Genomic DNA, 18,071 nt, shown 5'->3' with positions numbered 1-18,071 from the left:
ATGGGCTGCATTTTTTTTTTTGATGAAAGGGAGTCTTTGGGGGGGGGGGGGGATCAGCCATTATCATATCAGAATTGCCAACTCTCACGCTCATGCAAGAAATCTTATGGCAAATCTATATTATCGCATTATAACAACGAAAGTGAGCTACATCCAAAGTGTTGGGGGAAGTTTGCAAACCCTACGGACTATTTACGAGGAAATAAAAATCTCACATACGTGTGGAAGCATGTGCAGACTTGTGGGATTGAATATCTCACACCAGCCAGCTGACCAGAGCTGCCAGTTCTGCTATGGGCTCTTCATGGTGTGAAACTGAAGCAGCTTCTGCAGGGGAGGTAGATCATGTGCACCACGGCGAAGCGAAATCCAAACAGCATAATAAAAAAGGATTTTTGCTAATTAAAATCCAAGGAAGACACTATTAGTTTTCTGTATTATGATACCTGACTCATAATTATAATTGATATCCTTTGATATTTAATGATCATATATAAAATTAAAATATAAACTTAAAACATTTATTTCCAGAGGATCCGTTTTGAATTCACAAAGGATGTCAAGTGTACTGCGGTATAGTGATATCAGCAGTGTTAATTTTTACACAGGATAATGGTGACTCAGTAAATTCAATACCAACACTTCACTGATTAATGACTATTTGAAGTACATTATCGTTTTTTAAATATGTGTCACGCTGTGTTCCGTTCTACAGGAAAGACACCAGAACATAAATGCACGCAATCCGATTTTCCGCTGACTTTAAAGGAAATACTTTTCCCAACTGTTTCCCTTAAATGACTCACTGTTGAATAACATCAATTCAGATACTTGGGAGCAAGTAATGTGTAACTAAAGGGAATTAATGTGTCAGAAATCCATCTATCTGTCCATCCAGACCTCTTCTGCTGCTAAGAATCAAGTTTACGCGTCAGCAATGTCAGTTAAAATCACGACATACACTGAGACCAAAAACGCGAAGTCTGCTGTCTTTTATTCAGCAAATCTGCAGGCAAATGTTTTATTTTATGTTTGTATTTATAAATAAAAACATAATAATTGGCCTGTTAAGTCTGTGTTCATGGTTCTGTGATATTTGAACAGCAGAGAAAGTTGCATTGTAATATATTATCATTGATTGCTTTCAAAATAAGCATTTAAAATATAAATGTATTCTTGTTTTCCCCGCTTTCGTATTGTTCTTCTATATATAAATAAAAGACATTCTTGAATTTATATGTTATCAAGACTGACAGGTTATGATTAAACAAATCTTGCTACCTTGATTGACAACGACAGGTAAAACTGAATTAACGAAAATCAAAGGTTACTTGCTGTATGACATTTCAAAGTGGCATTTTGCATTTGTAGTAATTTTATAAGCCTTTTTACGAATTTTTAAAACTAAAACGCGTGTAGAGCGACATACAGGTGTCGTTCAGGGCGTTAACTAACTGCTGAACTTGACTTAGCAAATAACAAGGCGTGTCCGTGTATTTTTACCGTCACGTTCAGTAAGTTGATGGAATACATCACTCATACCATTATTTTTACTCAGAGGTGACGTCGGGGAACTTCCCAATGAGTCATGCAATAATGCCCCCGAATATGTTTCAGGGAAAACGTGGGTAAAACAAGCTCCCAGGTATGTAATGTGTTTCACAGGAAATGCAGTGTGTGCATAGCATGCAGAAGTGTACATCCGCTTCACGCGATCCAAATTAATTCTTCAGAAGATAGTTCCTGATACTCCAGACACATATGGCAATATATTACACAGTAAAAAATTCTTTTCATGCACATCATTTTTACATCTTGGCTAATGTCATGTAAATGTAGTGAAAGTGCATTTGTATTTGCAGATTTGACCTTACATTGACTGTGACTCAGTGTTCAACACTGTTGTCCTGCACCTCCAGGGGTTGGCAGTCTGAATTCCAGCCCTGTTCTGTGTGCTTGTACGTTCCCGTGCAGATTTCCTCCAGGGATGTTTAACAATATGTCTGCTTGGCTGTTGTGTTCTTGCATACCTGTTTGACATCATCTTCTATTCCCAAAGTACAGTTCTAATACTCAAGAACAAGAGGAAGGTAAATATCCCCGGATGTCGTCCTTGCCTCACCCCAGATATCAAGGAGGCATCCTTGTTAGAGAACAATCCCATGATTCATCGGGTCCCAAGTTTATTCATGGGAGGCAAGTCTGCAAGTACGTTCTTTGCGTTCTTGCTATTGAGAAATACCCCTGGTGTTGGTGGCGGAATAAAGCTGACAACTGGGCCCAAGTTTTTAGGGGGAGGTGCCAGAAATGTTGACCTGGGGGGGGGGGCAACAGTAAAGGTTGCCGACAGGGTGGGGGGAGGCAGGGTGACAGTAGCGCAGGGGAAACTCGTTGGATGGGCAGCCATTCCTCTGGCAAACAGGCTAACCTTCCTAGCATCTTTGGGTAATCATTTTTTTGTGGGGGGGGGGGGGGGGGGGGGAGGGCTACGCTTCCCCAGTTTCCCCAGTGGCACCGACACTGGCTACTCCAGTCCTAAGACAGACACTTAGGTCTCTCCAAATTGCTCAATGGTTTTTGACTTGCCCCGAGTTAGACACGCCCTCTTGCTTTGTATGCGTGTATGATGCATGTACAAGCTAAGTGGTTAGAAGGTGGATCGGTAATAGCCTTGTATAATCAGAAACTGTGCGTACTGTATAAACAGGTTGACCGGGGCTGACTGGCTCTGCAGTTGGTTCATGGTTAGTGGAACAGCCTGAACTGGCAGCGTGCAATGTTAAGATCCCACTCCTGTTAAGACACAAAAGACACAAAAATGTGTTGCATTTTTAACTGGCACGGTGTCCACGTGTTTTGAGGGACGCTTGCTGTGACAACAGGCTGGACATTTAGTTCCAGCACAAGCCCTTTGCCAGGAAACTCGATGAGGAGAAATATAAACAAAGCCCAGTTTGCTGAAGAACAGCTTGCGGGCTGTTCTGTGTCACTGTCCTAACCCGACACGTCCTTTTGAATGTGACTGGCCGAGAAGCATCACAAACCACACGGAAGCTGCTTTCCAAAGGGCCTCCTTTCAAATGCACTTTTAATTGCTTGTAGGATTCACTTTTATTGCTTTGGGGGGCGGTAGGGTCAATGTGTTGTTTGCAACTTCCTCGAAAATAGACTCCCCAGAACAATGTACTTGTATTTTTAACCAACCATTATATGATAGTCAAGGCTGAATGAAATGAGAATGGACTACAGCTTCTGTGTTTTAGGGGCGTTTTGTTAAACAATCAAGCCAACAAATATGAAAGATAGCAGTTCATTTCAAGCACAGGTAATCAATCTACAGCACATATCAGCTGACATTATCTAGAGCAGGAATATCCTGGGTCCCACCTATGTTAAGGACATGTTCTCAAAGCATGTCGTTAATAAGTCACAGACATGTGGCTTGTGTCAATAATAATAATAGAAAATGTGCTTGTAGACACCCCTAAACAGAGGAGCCAACTGCAATAACACAAAAAGGTGTCTGCAGAAGAGTACATATTAACCACTAGTTTGTTTTAGAAGAGGAACTTTGATCCTATTATTCTCCCAACACGTCCAGCCTTTCAGGGAAAGAAGAGCGTGGAAAGATGAGTGTTTATTATATTTATAATGGATTATAAATACGTACTTTAGGCGACAAAGAAACACTAGGAATCGCTAACCACAGAACATAGTTAAGTGGATGCAGTTTTACTGCGGAAAACACAATAACTCAATAATCATCAACGGTATTTATTGTGCGCGATGAATGAAATAACACTTGCCAGGGTATATTTATTTATGGAAAGATATAAACAGCAATTTCATAACAACAGCTAAATAATGCATTTGTAAAAAAAAATCAAGTTTAGTGATTAATACAAGATTTGAAGGATTTTAATTCATGTATACAGAGGGGATGAGGTGTGAAGACTGGCGAAGTAAATCTGAGTGACAGCTGCAAATACATATAATTCAAGGCCAAAGGGGTGAAATCGGTATAAATCATTTATTTATACAAACATAGAGCCTCGTCAGAAATGCACCTGGTGTCACATTCGTTCTGGGAAATGATGTGCAGGTCTATGCAAGTCTGTCTTTGGCCGAGGCTGAAAGATCAGAGACAAGCCGAGAAATTACTCTTAAGCCAGGAATGGGGAGAAAGATGCTGAAGTACATGGTTACACCATGTTCCTTTGGCGGTCTAATATCCTGCCTGATTCCTCATGTAGAAAACTGAGTTCTTCCTAAAATTGATCCATTCTAGAATTTACCTGCCTGTGGGCTCTTAATTAATAAACTTTGTGTAAAATAATACTGACATTTTTATTAGGAAAAGCAGCAGGATACTAGAGTAACCATATTAATAAACAAATGTATTAAGAATGGCACAGTGACCTCTGACCTTCAGGATCAAGGGTCATAATCATGCCTGTGCTTTGGTGTGCACAGTGTGTATGGTCTCTCCATGTCATCCTGGTGCCTCCCACAATTCAGGGAGATGCACTGAAGTTGGTATCTCTCAAATGCATGTAGTGTCTGTAACTGTCCTATGATTACTTGGTATCGCATGCAGGACGTACACCTACCTTGTGCCCTGAAGCAGGCTTCAGACTCCCCTCTACTACATAAAATGATGAAATGATCACATTTGCAGTTAACACAGGCCCACTCGTTTCCCAATAAGAAAAAAACGTTACGATTATTTAACTTGCGTATTTTCATGTGGCTTATGCCGAAGCACATTAAAGTGAGTGATTTTCTAAGAATTTAATTCTTTAGCCTACATTTTTACACAAACCTAAGTATTTCCTCAGTACACCCCTTACATCCTTACAACTTAAATATGCTTCCTACGGACAGTCTCCGATGTTCTGACGAGTTGAGCTACTTTGTCGAATTATGTAAGTCGCCCTGCTAAGGGTGTCTGCCAAATACTGTAAATGTAAATGTAGGCTACTGTAGTGATATTCGATCGCCCTAACCCTAACCCCTAAAACCTAACCCTAACCCCAAGACGATGGAACTGCACGTGCGCAGAATGGCTCATAGCACGTCTCCATAAGTCCTCCATAAGGTGGATAGAACACCGGCACACACAACTAAACCGTATTAAACTACAATTCCCTGGGAGCAACTCCAATCCCCAAGCAGTAACATATCCTAGGGGATGGCAGTAAAATGTAGTCCGCTACACTCTACCGTACATTAGACGCCTTCAATCTGCGGAAAAAATATATTTGCGCGGGTAACTCATATATCCCCCCAGTTATTTTTCATTGAGCTGTACTTTAGTTAGGTTTTCCTCATGCTCTGCAACCGCTCGGCTCCGCTGACGTGCAAGGGGCGGGTCCGATGCACGCTCGCAGCGCTGCGCGGGGACGCGCTCGCTATAGTCGCTCGGCACCGGAGTGCGCGACGTGCGTGTGCGTGTCTGGCTGATCCGTGAATGGGGCGCTGCTTTTGGCTCTAGGTCTTGGTTTGGCAGTGACACCGCTGGGGGACGATGCCTTGCTGAAAAGGGGGGGACAGGCCCCGGGGAGATAACGGCCATCCCTTTGCACCTAAGCGCAGCTCTGAAACTTTGGACAAAAATAACGTGGATCTAAGGACTTCTTACACGCAATTTACATTCAGCTTTTTTTTTTTTTTTGCTTTTTTTCCCCTCAAGAAGCGAAACGGTGACTTAATATAGCCGCTGACCTCCATGATTGCTTGCCGAGTCTGCTAGCGAGATACATGGATATAAATTGTGGGAGGCGCCTGAGAGCGACCCGAGCACACAATGCAGGACATCTGATGGAAACGGACGTGTAGTTTTCGCCTTATTTGCTTTTGCACGGGAAGCCGCAAAGCCGGCGCCCGTTTCGGACCTGTGCTCGCCTTCCGTGCGCGTTTTGCGGCTCATCTGTAACTTGCGGCTCATCTGTAACTTGCGGCTTCTGTTTATTATTCGGCGTGATCGGAATCAATGAAGGCTGGCACTGGTTCAGCTGGGAAGCTACCTCGCTAGTTTTGTTAACTAATTAGTATCCTTTTTTCTTGTCTTTTGAAATATGTGCCGTTGGGAGACTTTACTGTATCTCTAAAATAGCCCGCTATTGCTTTGTTTCACAGAACTAGATAGCGAAGTACAGGTATACAATTTTGAGAGCTGCATTTTATAAAAAGCCATTTGCTTAGTGAAAATAGACTTTAGGGTTAATAGTTTCCGATACAAAACAGGCGTTCATTTTAGTGTTCAAGTCACTGTTTTGAACAAGAACATTTTTTGTGTTTACCTTAGGCTGCCTCTTTGGGGTTTTGCAGGGAGTATTAAACGAAAAGAAAGTTTTGCAAGGTTTGATGATTGAACAACTACGAGCGAATCTTCATAACGATTTTCCCCCCAGTTGTTATTGACATTTTAAGGTTAACTGGAACCCGGCTTTTACTCGAAGGCCAGTTTCTTTGTGGAGTAAAATATTGAATACCCATGAACATACGGAGGTCAAACCCCATAAATATAACGCGTTATGGGAGAACGAGGCATAAATCTCACGACTTTGACGATTTGTCTTCTCTGAGGGCTACAGAATCGGTGCAAAGTTTCAGCCCCAATTTAGGATCCCCAACTCCTCCAGAGACACCCAGTACTTCTCACTGCATTTCTTCCATTGGAAAATACTTATTGTTGGAGCCGCTCGAGGGGGACCACATTTTTAGAGCTGCCTATATACACAGCGGAGAAGAGCTCATTTGTAAGGTAAGTCGGCAAGTTTTTTTTTTTGTTTCATATGCACCATAGTATCACCTTTACAGTCAAGGTTAATCGATGCACAGGTGCAATTTCTGCTAAACGCCGCAGTGTTTTCGGACGGATAGCGTTCACGTTTTTAAGTTTTTTTGTGGGTGAAGTATGGCCATTTAACTCCGAACGCAGCTCTGCTGGATGTACGCCGCAATCTTATGAATGGAGTTGGCTGTCTCCCCCCCCCCCGAAAGGGACGCTGTATATTACACGTCCGAGGCGGAGGGCAGCTTTCTAGAGCGTAAATCCTGCGGGAAACGGCGGCTGCGCGCGTGCGGATGGCGCCGGCCACGTGTCCCCGCCGCATCTGTAGCCCTCGCGGGGCGTCTTTGTTCTCCGTCACAATGTAACCGAGTGCGACCCCTAAACACTGCGACCCCCCCTCCCTCCAATGAAAAATGCGCTCCCGTACATTACTGCCCAGCTAGGCTCACTTTACCCATGCACACGCGCTTCACAAAGTTATTTGCGGCTTAATTTTTAGGATCAGAATCTTTTTATTTGCCAAGTACACAAAAGTACAAGGAACTTGGTTTGATTCAGCTGGTGATCTGGTATATACAATCAAATCATATATCTAAACATAAAATCAGGACAAAAATAAGTAAAAAAAAAAAGTAAGTAAAATATAGGTAGATAAATGTTTTTGCATGTATTTGTTTTTAATATACATGAACACAATAAAAGTGGAACATCCAAATGTAGGGTACATAAAGCATTTGGGGTATGTGCAAATACTCTAATGAAGTCAATATGAAACCCCTGATTAGATATGAAACCACGTGCTTCTTATGGATCCTTATTTAGTTTTATTCATATTTGGTATCTTGTGCCGCTTACTGGCAAAACCGACTTTCTCCTACATTTTTATTACAAATATAAACGCCGTATCTATGATGCGTTTCTGAATGAGTAAAATCGTTTGTATAACTTCTGTCTGCATTGTTACAAGTCAAGTTCATTGTGTGAACTGTGCACCGGGACGCGGCGGCTTGTTCACGTTCAGCAGGCCTGAGACAGACATCTGGAAGCTGTGCATCAGCAGCAGGAAAAGAGAAAATGTTAACATTACGCATTTACGTGTACAGTTACGATCATTTTTTTTCTTGCGTTTCAAAATATTTCAAAGCATATAAAATGTAACATTCCAGAGTTGCATATATATATATTTTTTTTCTTAATGGTGTGTCTTTCATGTAGCGCTTTAAAAGAAAAGCACGTAAAACGGATAGAGAATACAAACGATATGGGCGATACATGGACTCGCGTCACGAAAGGCGGATCAGCAATACAATTGCAATGGAATCATGCAAATCGTAATTACGGAAACACTAATGTAGATAAAGCAATTATTCAAGCACTCATCGCGTATATTTACGTTAGTTTTGGCAGAGTAATAGCTAATGTATCACTGAAGGAAATAAGATTTCAGTCAAATGTGTGCCGTAATGTATGTGTAGTTTGTAATTAGTTTTGCCAGCAATTTAAATAGTTTAGTCTTTTACAGAATTCAGATGTATTGATGATGGGAGTAATAGGTGACTTTTAAATGAATTATTTTAATTGGATTTCTTGCAATTGATTACGAAGAACTTAGACTTTTAGCGAAGGCCAAATCGTTCAGGACAACGATATTGGAGAGCTTTAAATATAATTAAACTACCAAATGGAACCTCAAATCAAATGTTCTGTTAACTGTAATTACCTGTCAATGGGAAAATAACCGCGTTTTGTATTTGTATAGTTATATTGGTTATGTTTGCTAAATGTTGAGGCTTATAAACGCCGCTGGAGAATAAAAATGTCATCAATCGTTTAACTAAAAAACAAATCACGTTCAGCACCCCGGACAGCTACAGTTTTAATTACTGTAATATTTGTTCTGGCGAACTTAATTACTGTAAAACCATCGTGCGTCAGGTAATTAATTGCCTCTGCCCACCATAGTCACGCAACTGAAGACGTTAATGCAACGCGCTACTGTAGTTTAATAATTTAGAAAGGCCACTTTTTATATAAAAAGAAATTAATCGTGATTATTAAATGTGAGAATAACGTCCTGGACTTCACATGAAACCTTGGGTGGCTCTTATGAGCGTTTATAATGAAGAGTGTTGCGCACCATTTACGTTTTATGCGAATACACCGACTAGGTACACCTACATATTCCAGTCTGCCCAGTGAAATATTGTTGTAGATCGTTTTGCTTATTTTGCAAAGTATGCATATTTTGGGGATGGCCCAGCCTCAAGAAGATCTGCTCCTTGCCTCCAGGTGTTTGATATCACGCGCTATCAGGAGTCGCTGGCGGCCTACTTCTGCCTGTCCGCACACGAGAACATCGACCAGATCGTGGAGATCCTCTTGGGCGAGTCCCGGGCCTATGTGTTCTTCAGGAAGAGTCATGGGGACATGCACTCCTTCGTCCGTACGTGCCGAAGGCTGCAGGAGACCGAGGCTTCCCGACTCTTCTATCAGATAGCCTCAGCCGTTGCCCATTGCCATGACAACGGACTCGTGCTTCGAGACCTGAAGCTGAGGAAATTCATCTTCCCGAGTGAGGACAGGTAATGGACCCCGGATGCGTGCCGTACTGGTGTGCCGGGTGCCGTACTGGTGTGCCGGGTGCCGTACTGGTGTGCCGGGTGCCGTACTGGTGTGCCGTGCTTGTCAATGACGAAATTGAAATAATATAGAAGTGCTACTTTTGGGAGATTTGAGCTGATCCCTTTCATTTAAAGCACTGGTTACTTACTACTGGTCAGAGGAAATTTTACATTTTACTTTTATTTAGCAGAAGCTTTTGTCCAAAGTGGCAAAAAATTGAGGCAAATGGAACATTACAAACATACAGCTGTAAGGGACGCGGCATAAGTGCAGCTAGGCTGAGCTTCCAGTGAAGGCCCAGGTAACAGTGTCAGCAGTACAGGAGCAAGAGCTACACAACATCTTCCAAACAAAGCAGGAAGCTAACAGGAGGAATATTCAGTGAGCAGAGACAGCAGCATTCGGGGAACATGGACTAGTGTAAAGCAGGACATGCTAAATGTCCGGGGCAGTATTGGAGCTATTTGTAATATTCAGAACTTGATATAATTTCTGGAAATTATCGATATATTGATTATTAATTAATTGATCTCTTTTCCAAAGTTTAATTTTCTGAAAGTTGTATCTGGGACAGAACTGACTAAGACATACCTTTAAAAAAATCAATAAATTAAAAAATAAAGCTTTCACATTTAGAATATGATCCCACAGAAAGTGGGTTCCATTTTGTTTTTCTTTCAGTGAGTCACAAAAGTATAAATAATATTTTCCAACCCTTCATTTGGAGAGAAGACGCTCATTATCTACATTTTTCCACACGATTCGTTCTCGCTGCTCTGCAGTGAGACCACCTCACGAGCCTGGTTCCTCACCCACTACATCTCCAGGTTGGCAGCGCGAAGGTGGCTAAAGACCACCAATGGTGTCCGTGATCTTATCCAGCTTTCGGCGTCTCGTGTGAGAAGCAATTTCGGTGTCATTGAGGCTACAGCACAGCGGTTTGCAGTTCGGACATTTGCCCATGGCTCACTGTATGTTCTTGCCTTGCAGGAATCTCATCAAACTGGAGAGCTTGGAGGACGCCTACATCTTGCAGGGAGAGGATGACTCGCTGTCAGATAAGCACGGCTGCCCGGCCTACGTCAGCCCGGAGATCCTCAACACCATGGGCAGCTACTCCGGCAAGGCGGCTGATGTGTGGAGTTTGGGAGTCATGCTCTATACCATCTTGGTGGGCCGCTACCCCTTCCATGATGTGGAGCCCAGCTCGCTCTTCAGCAAGATCCGGCGCGGGCAGTTCAGCATTCCGGAAAACCTCACACCCAAGGCCCGGTGCCTGATTCGGAGCATTCTGCGCAGGGATCCTGCTGAGAGGCTCACGTCCAGGGAAATCCTCGACCACCCTTGGTTCTCCTCCAGCATCCGTTCCACAGTCTTGGGACAAGGCAAGCATGACAAGGAGACGTCTGATCAGGTCGTCCCCGATGTCAGTATGGAGGAGGATTTGGACAAATTCTTTATCTGAGCGGTCAGAAATGGGATCTGCTCTTAAAATGTGCAAAAACACAGGTGTCCCAAACCCGGACATAGACTGGCCTGCGGTCAGGGTCCAGCAGAGTTGGCCAGTCTCTGTACACCCCAGAAGCCCCCTATGTGCGAAATGCCCTCACAGTGTAGCAGATGCTCAGAAGTGGTGCTCTCTGGTTTGGTCGATGCCCCATTAAAGAATCAGTTTCCGGTTGAAGGACACGATTGCAATTCAGTTAGTGCTGGGTACACCCCCCCCAGAATTAATGACCCCCCCCCCCCTCAACTGCTGTAATTTTTGGTTGTTAGGTGATTCCCATCTTTTATACACTTGGACATGGTACAATGTGGATGAGAAAACAACAACTTTTTCTTAATATCCTAGATAATATATTTAACTTTTTATCCCTTTTATTTAATCTCTCTTCCCCCCCCCCCCCCCCAAAAAGACAATTAAGCACCTCTTATTTGTTCGGTTAAGCTAATAGCCAAGCTGTTCCACTCCCCTTATCTGTTCCAGTTTATTTAAAATTCGCTTCCAGGTCAGGTTATTGTGCAGTATTTGTTATGAGGTCCCTATGTGTAAATGTATTCCATGTTCAGTCCGTAGCAAACACAGGAAGCACTCATGCCTAACTCCTAGTTTATTGGCACCAAGCCTCCTCCCCCAATTTTTCCATTTAAGTGCTTTATTTAATAAATTTCAGTGTTTTGTTTTCAGAGAGTCACTTTGTTTAATATATATATATATCTGTTACGTACATGTTGTATGCAATCCGTGGACACAGGGCAGGTCTAACAGCGAGACCTGTCTTACGTTTAGAATAATCAATTTGACTCGCACCAGTGTTTGCATCACCATTGCTTTAAAACGACGTGGAAAGTCATCACAATTTCTAAATCCTTGTAGAAGATGCTACTATGACTCGTTTCCATCACGTAGTTTGCTAAGCCTGAAAAGGCTGTGCATTGCCTGTGTTCTGGATGCATAGAATTGGATATTTCGTGCTATTTAAACTTTACTTGAATATGTGTTTTATAGTTTGTGGCATATGCCCCATGGAAGCTACCGCCAGCTAGAGGCTGAGTGTGTCGGTCAGTTGCTTGTAGGAGTTTTACTTGGGCAAAAATGTTCTGATGGCAATAGGAGAAATGATTGGTCGAGAGAGAACCAATCAGATTGTAGAGAAGGTGGGTCTAAGTAAATAGCGGAGGTGAGACCAACCAGTCAGACGTCATGGCCCCACCTCCTCTACAATCTGATTGGTATCTCTGTGAACCAGTAACGTTTCCTTTTGCCTTCAGAACATTTTTGTGTAAGCAAAACTCCCACAAGCTGCTTGGTCGCTCAGTCTGTCTGTCCATCAGTCTTTTCCACTTCCTGTATTATTTCTGTTTTAAATTGAATTTGTTTTTACTCTTAAGTTGGTGCTGATTTGGTGCTAATGTCTAAGGAGCCTTTCTCCTTTTTCTCCGGGGAGGGCTTCCTGAATTAAGTGCATGATGTGTTCTCATTGCCTCTGCCGTCGATTTTTGTCATGTATCTGGTTCGATGTCTTGTCTAAATTTACTCCATAAATAAACCTTTAACTCCATATTTGGTGAGTCCTTTTCACATCCCCAGAAAAACCTTGCTGAGCCGATTGGTGCAGCCTTTTACCACAAGATCTGCTACTTCATGGATTATCCATTTAGGGTTAATGATTTGTTCAATGTTATATAATATAACTCGCATCTGACACTACTTTCACTGTTCAGATACATTAATGGATTATATAAATATTTAAACCTGTCTGACCTGTTTAAGCTGAAAAATTAGGACACTATTTTTGAGTTGGTGATATTAACTGTTTTAGGTCTTGGTGTATATCTTGTGATGTTTTTGAAAACTGAAATTTTCCCATCTGAAAAAGAAACATGCAATATTTTTTTTTGAGAAATTGACAGTAAAAGTATGGTAGAAAACATCTGAAAATATGGCAGAAAGGAGATGGAGTGGTGGGTCATTGTTTTATTTTCTGGCGGGTGGAGCAATGTTGTCTTTTGATTGCGTTTTCTCAGCTACATGATATAACCACACACACACACACACACACACACACAGCTGTGATGCATCTTGAGGTGCATGAACCGTCTGTGGGATATGTGACTGGTCTGCTGCTCTTAGCCTTATGCATTAACGTCAAAAATAATAAATAAAAGGTGTGCGAAGAGCTACGGGATCCCGTCAGTAGCGCCTGGTGCTCTGCGCTCCCGTCCAGTCAGTGTAACACGTAACTGAGAATGTGTGACTGACGCCTCTCAACTTGTGAACACCTGTTATAAAAACATTGCAAAACCTTAACGGTGTTTATTTTTGCACCTTTAACGTTCATCCCTTTCCACTGATCGAAGTTATGTTGTTTCCTGTGGTTACAGTAGCAAAAAAATAAAAAGATTCTTAGTCTTCCGGGGTTTGCTTCCTGAAATGGGGGTCATGCTAATTATTTGCTTGGCGCCCCCCTTGTCTGTGTTTCTGTTCATTATTATAGTTAATATATTACATATATTATATATGGGACCCATTAATAGCATTAATGGGAGGGTTTGGGATGGAGTGCTATCTTTTAATGTAAACATATAAGTATTTAAATGCTGTTGAATGTTCTGATAATAGATAATTAAGGACATTTTAGTTATTGAGATTAAAGGGTTTGGATTATGCATTCGTTTTTACGTATCTTATCAGGCATCGTATAAATCCGTAGCTTTGCCTGTGACCTTTTGTGCAGTACCGCCCACTTTTTTGAGGCCCCTCCCATATATCCATATTTATGTCTAGGCCAGGCTCCCTAATTGGCCATTTTAGGGTTTGGCTCCAAAAAAAGAAAATTTCGCTTCACATTTAAGGCCCTCGTGGGGATGTAGGCAGGGCATCTTGTTTGTGATTTGAAGGGTTAGGGGGCGTTTATAATTCCAGCGTAATGATGACAAGTTATCAGATATGCCATGACCCGGGGGACGTTGGCCCCCGATGTCTTACCGTCCCGAGGAATACACATGCCTACTGGCCGCTGCAGGGTCGCAGGGGCTCCAGAGCAGTTTGACAACTCCGATGACACATGGAGAGCAAACTGCCAGCTCCACACGCATAGAGCCTTGAAGGTGAGTGAGCGAAACGTGAAAGATGCAGCACTGACCTCAGATCAGCACTTACAGACACCCTCTCAGGCACCCAGGATGTCACTTGGTCTGTTTTGGCGGGAATCCCGCTCTTTTTTTTAAGAGAAGTCTGACACATACAGCCCATGCAGAATGTGTCAGACTCCGTTCAGTAAATACACTCTCCTCTCAGAATGTGCTGATTTAGGTGTTGTTAGAGCTGATAAATATTCAAATATTCACATTTAATTACATAGGAATTTAAAATACGCCACTCTGCAGTATTGGGTAATTTTTCATGGGCTAAGCTGAATAAATTGAAGGTTTATTGATTTGCTGCAGTCTGTTTGACCTCTAAATGTGTACATTTCGACAGACCTGGACCTCCTGACTGGGAACCCCTTGGTGTTCACCTATGCAGTCATGGCCTGCACCTCTGAGGGTCCGCGGCTTCCAAAAAAAAAAGAAAACCGAATAGAACAAAAACAATGTGATGTATTTATTCCTATTAGATGACATCTGCACTAAGCGTTAATTAAAATACACTGCTAGTTTTCTCTCTTTCAGGCGTACCTAGCCACTATCCGGTAAGAGTCACTTTTGCCTCCAGAATTGCTTCAAGAGTTGATGACCTGTGTGTTCAGAGAAAGAATTCTGCTCTCCGCTGTTATACTGCGCTGTTATCTGTGCACTGGAGGCCTTTCTATTAGCTTTACCAGTCTGGCCATTCTTCTCTGACCTCTCTCATAAACAAACTGTTTATCAGCTCCAGAAATGCCACAGATTGAATGTTTTCTGGTTTATACTTTAAAGGGGTGAAAATCTTAAAAGAGGGGCTGTTTCTGGGATGCTGGAATCACCATGTATGGCACCAACAATCGTGCCACTTTCAAAATCGCTTAGATCCACCATCTTAACCGTTCCAGTTCCTGGTTGGACAAACTGATCTCCTTACCTGTCTGCGTGCTGAATGTGTTGAGGTTCAGCTACATCATTCACTGATTGGAGGAACGTTAGCAAGTCAGTGCACCTAATGACTACCACTGAGTGTTTGCAGTTGGTAATAAAAAATCCTATATCAGTTTATTACAGGTTATTAATTGAAAGTTTTATGAGACATTACTGCTTGACACCTAAGTAAATTATAATTGAATAGAATAAATTATGAATTCCAGATGACCTTTGCTGAATGAAACTAACTGAACTATTCTGTTCTGGTTGAAATGGGTACCAGTGGTTAAGACAGGTCACTTTTCTTCCCATCCATCCATCCATCCATTTTCCAAACCGCTTATCCTACTGGGTCATGGGGGGTCCGGAGCCTATTCCGGAAGCCATGGGCACGAGGCAGGGAACAACCCAGGATGGGGGGCCAGCCCATCGCAGGGCACACTCACACACCATTCACTCTCACACGCACACCTACGGGCAATTTAGCAAGTCCAATTAGCCTCAGCATGTTTTTGGACTGTGGGGGGAAACCGGAGTACCCGAAGGAAACCCCACGATGACATGGGGAGAACATGCAAACTCCACACACATATGACCCAGGCGGAGACTCGAACCCGGGTCCCAGAGGTTCTCATTATGAATAATAATGAAGGTAAAAATACCACCTGAAAATTGACCAGCTTTTGCAGTCATGCATGCATGTGCAATGCATGCAATTTTACTCAGATTTGGATGTCGAAATGTTAATCTCGAGGGACTGCAATCAGATTTAAACCATATTCATACATTACAAACCGCAAATCTTGCTGCCGTCTCTGTTTGATTTGGAAGCGACATTATCACTGCCTGGCGAGTGATTAACATAATAAGTTAGCGAAATTGCAGTGTGATGTTTTTCCAACAACTTTACACAGTCCATTTGCAATGTAAATGCATTTTTAGCATAGGATTTTGTAGCAAGCAAAATCCAATCCCTTAAAAAGACTGGAGCCGCTTGCTCAAACATCCTCATCTCACTGATTCCAAGCTTACGAAAATATTCTTTATGAAGGCCTGTAACATGAGACAATAACCTTCCCACATGTCTTGCAACAGGAAGCTGCAGATGAGAGGAGCAGCCGCTCTGGGAGTTATCGCCGACAGTGTGAACCACCTACATGGCTCACGGTAAAGTATTTATGTTCAGTCACCAAATATCTAATTAACATAATCTACCAAACTTTTCCAGAAATGGCCAATTGTTTAACATAGAAGCAGTGGCAGCCCTGTAGGGGGCGCCTTGCATCGCAGGAAGGAGATCCACATGACTTTGCTGACTGAACGAAGTATTTATTATGCCACAAGGATTAATTTTACATTTATTTTAATGAGCAGACATTTTTGCCCAATGCAATGTATAAATAAATGCGAACAGCACCTTACAAACAGATGACTGTCAAGGACACTAATACGCTCAAGTGCTACTAGACTGAGCTGACTGCCCGGGTACTAGCGTTACAGAATTGGAGAAGGGGTCGCAGTGCATCTTCCATACAAAGCAAGAACCTAATAAGACTGCTATTCAAATCAGCAGAAAGCGCAGCATTAAGAGTATTCAGGGAATATGGAGTGGTGAAGGCCAGCGGGGGTGTTCCTGCTACAGATGTTTCTTGAGGCGTTTCTTGCGTTTCTTGCAGGTGGAGAGGGAATCTGAGGGAATTTCAAGCCATGAAATGCTTGCTGTATTTGTCATGTGGCTGAGGTGCCGCTAGAAATGTTTCCAAAGTGCTTAACCACAACTACCCGTTAATGGAAGATGTTTTAAGAAAAGTTAAATTCCAGTTATTTAACTCCGTCTTTCATAATTAACTGGACGCCTTTCATGTACGAATTTTATCTACAACACAGCGATTGAACCAAAAGCTCTTGTTGGTGGTCTGCCGCTTCATAACTATATACGAAAGCAAAATCGATGCTGTTTACGAGATAATGCTGCCACCTACTGGAAGTGAGAGAACAACAAACGTGTGTTTGTGTTGTACAGTGCACCGTATATTCATACATACATATACACGGATACTGGGTTCCTGTGTACATTTTGTTGTAATAATTAACCCATATGAATTTTCACAAAGATATACAGACACATTCATTCAACATAATGCAGTATGAAACTACTCTGACAAACCCAATGCTTTATGTTTTCGTTATTTGTAAATTCAGTTTAATATTATACGTAAAAAAAATACAAAACAGAAATTAATATATTCGACATTAAGCCAAAATATATTTTTGTTAATTATTCTTATCCATTAATCCTGTTGGCGTTTTATAAGCACAACTAAACACACACGTGCAAACTTCATTGTAGACGTAAAACATTCTTCAATGGATAAAAATTACAAAAATAAAATTATGATCATATTTCAGAAAATTTCAGAGAATGATATACAGATAGGCCTACGTGCGTACACAGACACTCACCAAATTGACTCACGATGTCTGTTATATGCCTTGCTGCATGTCCGTTTTGTTAAGGATTCAAAAATTACGTGGTCGGCAAACAGTGTAATCAGGACTTCAAGCTGCCAAAGTAAACTGGTTGGAAGATGTTACAACATCTTTTCATTTTCTTTACTTTTGGCAATACCCAATTATCCTCGTTTAGCCCTGCCGGTTGATTGCTAGAATGAAAATAGTTTGTAGAGTACAATGTCTTTTAATTGCAGATGATGTTGCATTGAAGGATGAAGTGTATATATTAGTAGAACATTAAAAGCAATCCATGTAAATCATGACGAATAATAAGCTTTGTATACAAAACTCTAGTTACATAATGTGTAATTTTATCAGCAATCATTCACCGAGGTCCTTTATTTACACATGGGCGCTGATTTAAGTTGTTTAAGGACATTAATTTCACTTTTAAACAACTAGACTTCACTTACACCTTCCCGTCTTTAGTGACGACTACCGACCGGAAAGTGTCATTGTTTTCTGCCGACTTAGAAACCCCTTCAGAGTATCTTTGCCACAGATATTTCGGGTGGCTGAAATATTCAGCCCTGAATGGTTATGGATCCCGATGCTTAATAAAAAATGGTCACTGCTGTCT

At 41.9% G+C, this 18,071-nt stretch overlaps 1 protein-coding gene across 1 annotated transcript; it reads left to right on the top strand.

Annotated features, from left to right (window-relative positions):
- The first annotated feature begins 5,431 nt into the window (after positions 1-5,431).
- Positions 5,432-12,480, top strand: trib2 (tribbles pseudokinase 2). The gene is made up of 3 exons (XM_048985321.1): positions 5,432-6,766; positions 9,086-9,378; positions 10,409-12,480. The coding sequence occupies exons 1-3, from the start codon at positions 6,497-6,499 to the stop codon at positions 10,881-10,883; spliced, it is 1,038 nt and encodes a 345-aa protein (XP_048841278.1). The 5' UTR covers positions 5,432-6,496; the 3' UTR covers positions 10,884-12,480.
- The last annotated feature ends 5,591 nt before the right edge of the window (positions 12,481-18,071 follow it).

This window comes from Brienomyrus brachyistius, chromosome 19 (genome assembly GCF_023856365.1).
Source record: "Brienomyrus brachyistius isolate T26 chromosome 19, BBRACH_0.4, whole genome shotgun sequence".
Lineage (NCBI taxonomy): Eukaryota > Metazoa > Chordata > Actinopteri > Osteoglossiformes > Mormyridae > Brienomyrus > Brienomyrus brachyistius.
This window is presented reverse-complemented; position numbering and strand designations above follow the sequence as displayed.

Excerpts from the sequence above, each read along its gene's own strand:
- trib2 (XM_048985321.1), top strand. The coding sequence starts at position 6,497 with ATGAACATACGGAGGTCAAACCCCATAAATATAACGCGTTATGGGAGA. Across the intron at positions 6,767-9,085 it reads GAGAAGAGCTCATTTGTAAG|GTGTTTGATATCACGCGCTA; the intron begins GTAAGTCGGCAA and ends CCTTGCCTCCAG. Across the intron at positions 9,379-10,408 it reads ATCTTCCCGAGTGAGGACAG|GAATCTCATCAAACTGGAGA; the intron begins GTAATGGACCCC and ends CTTGCCTTGCAG.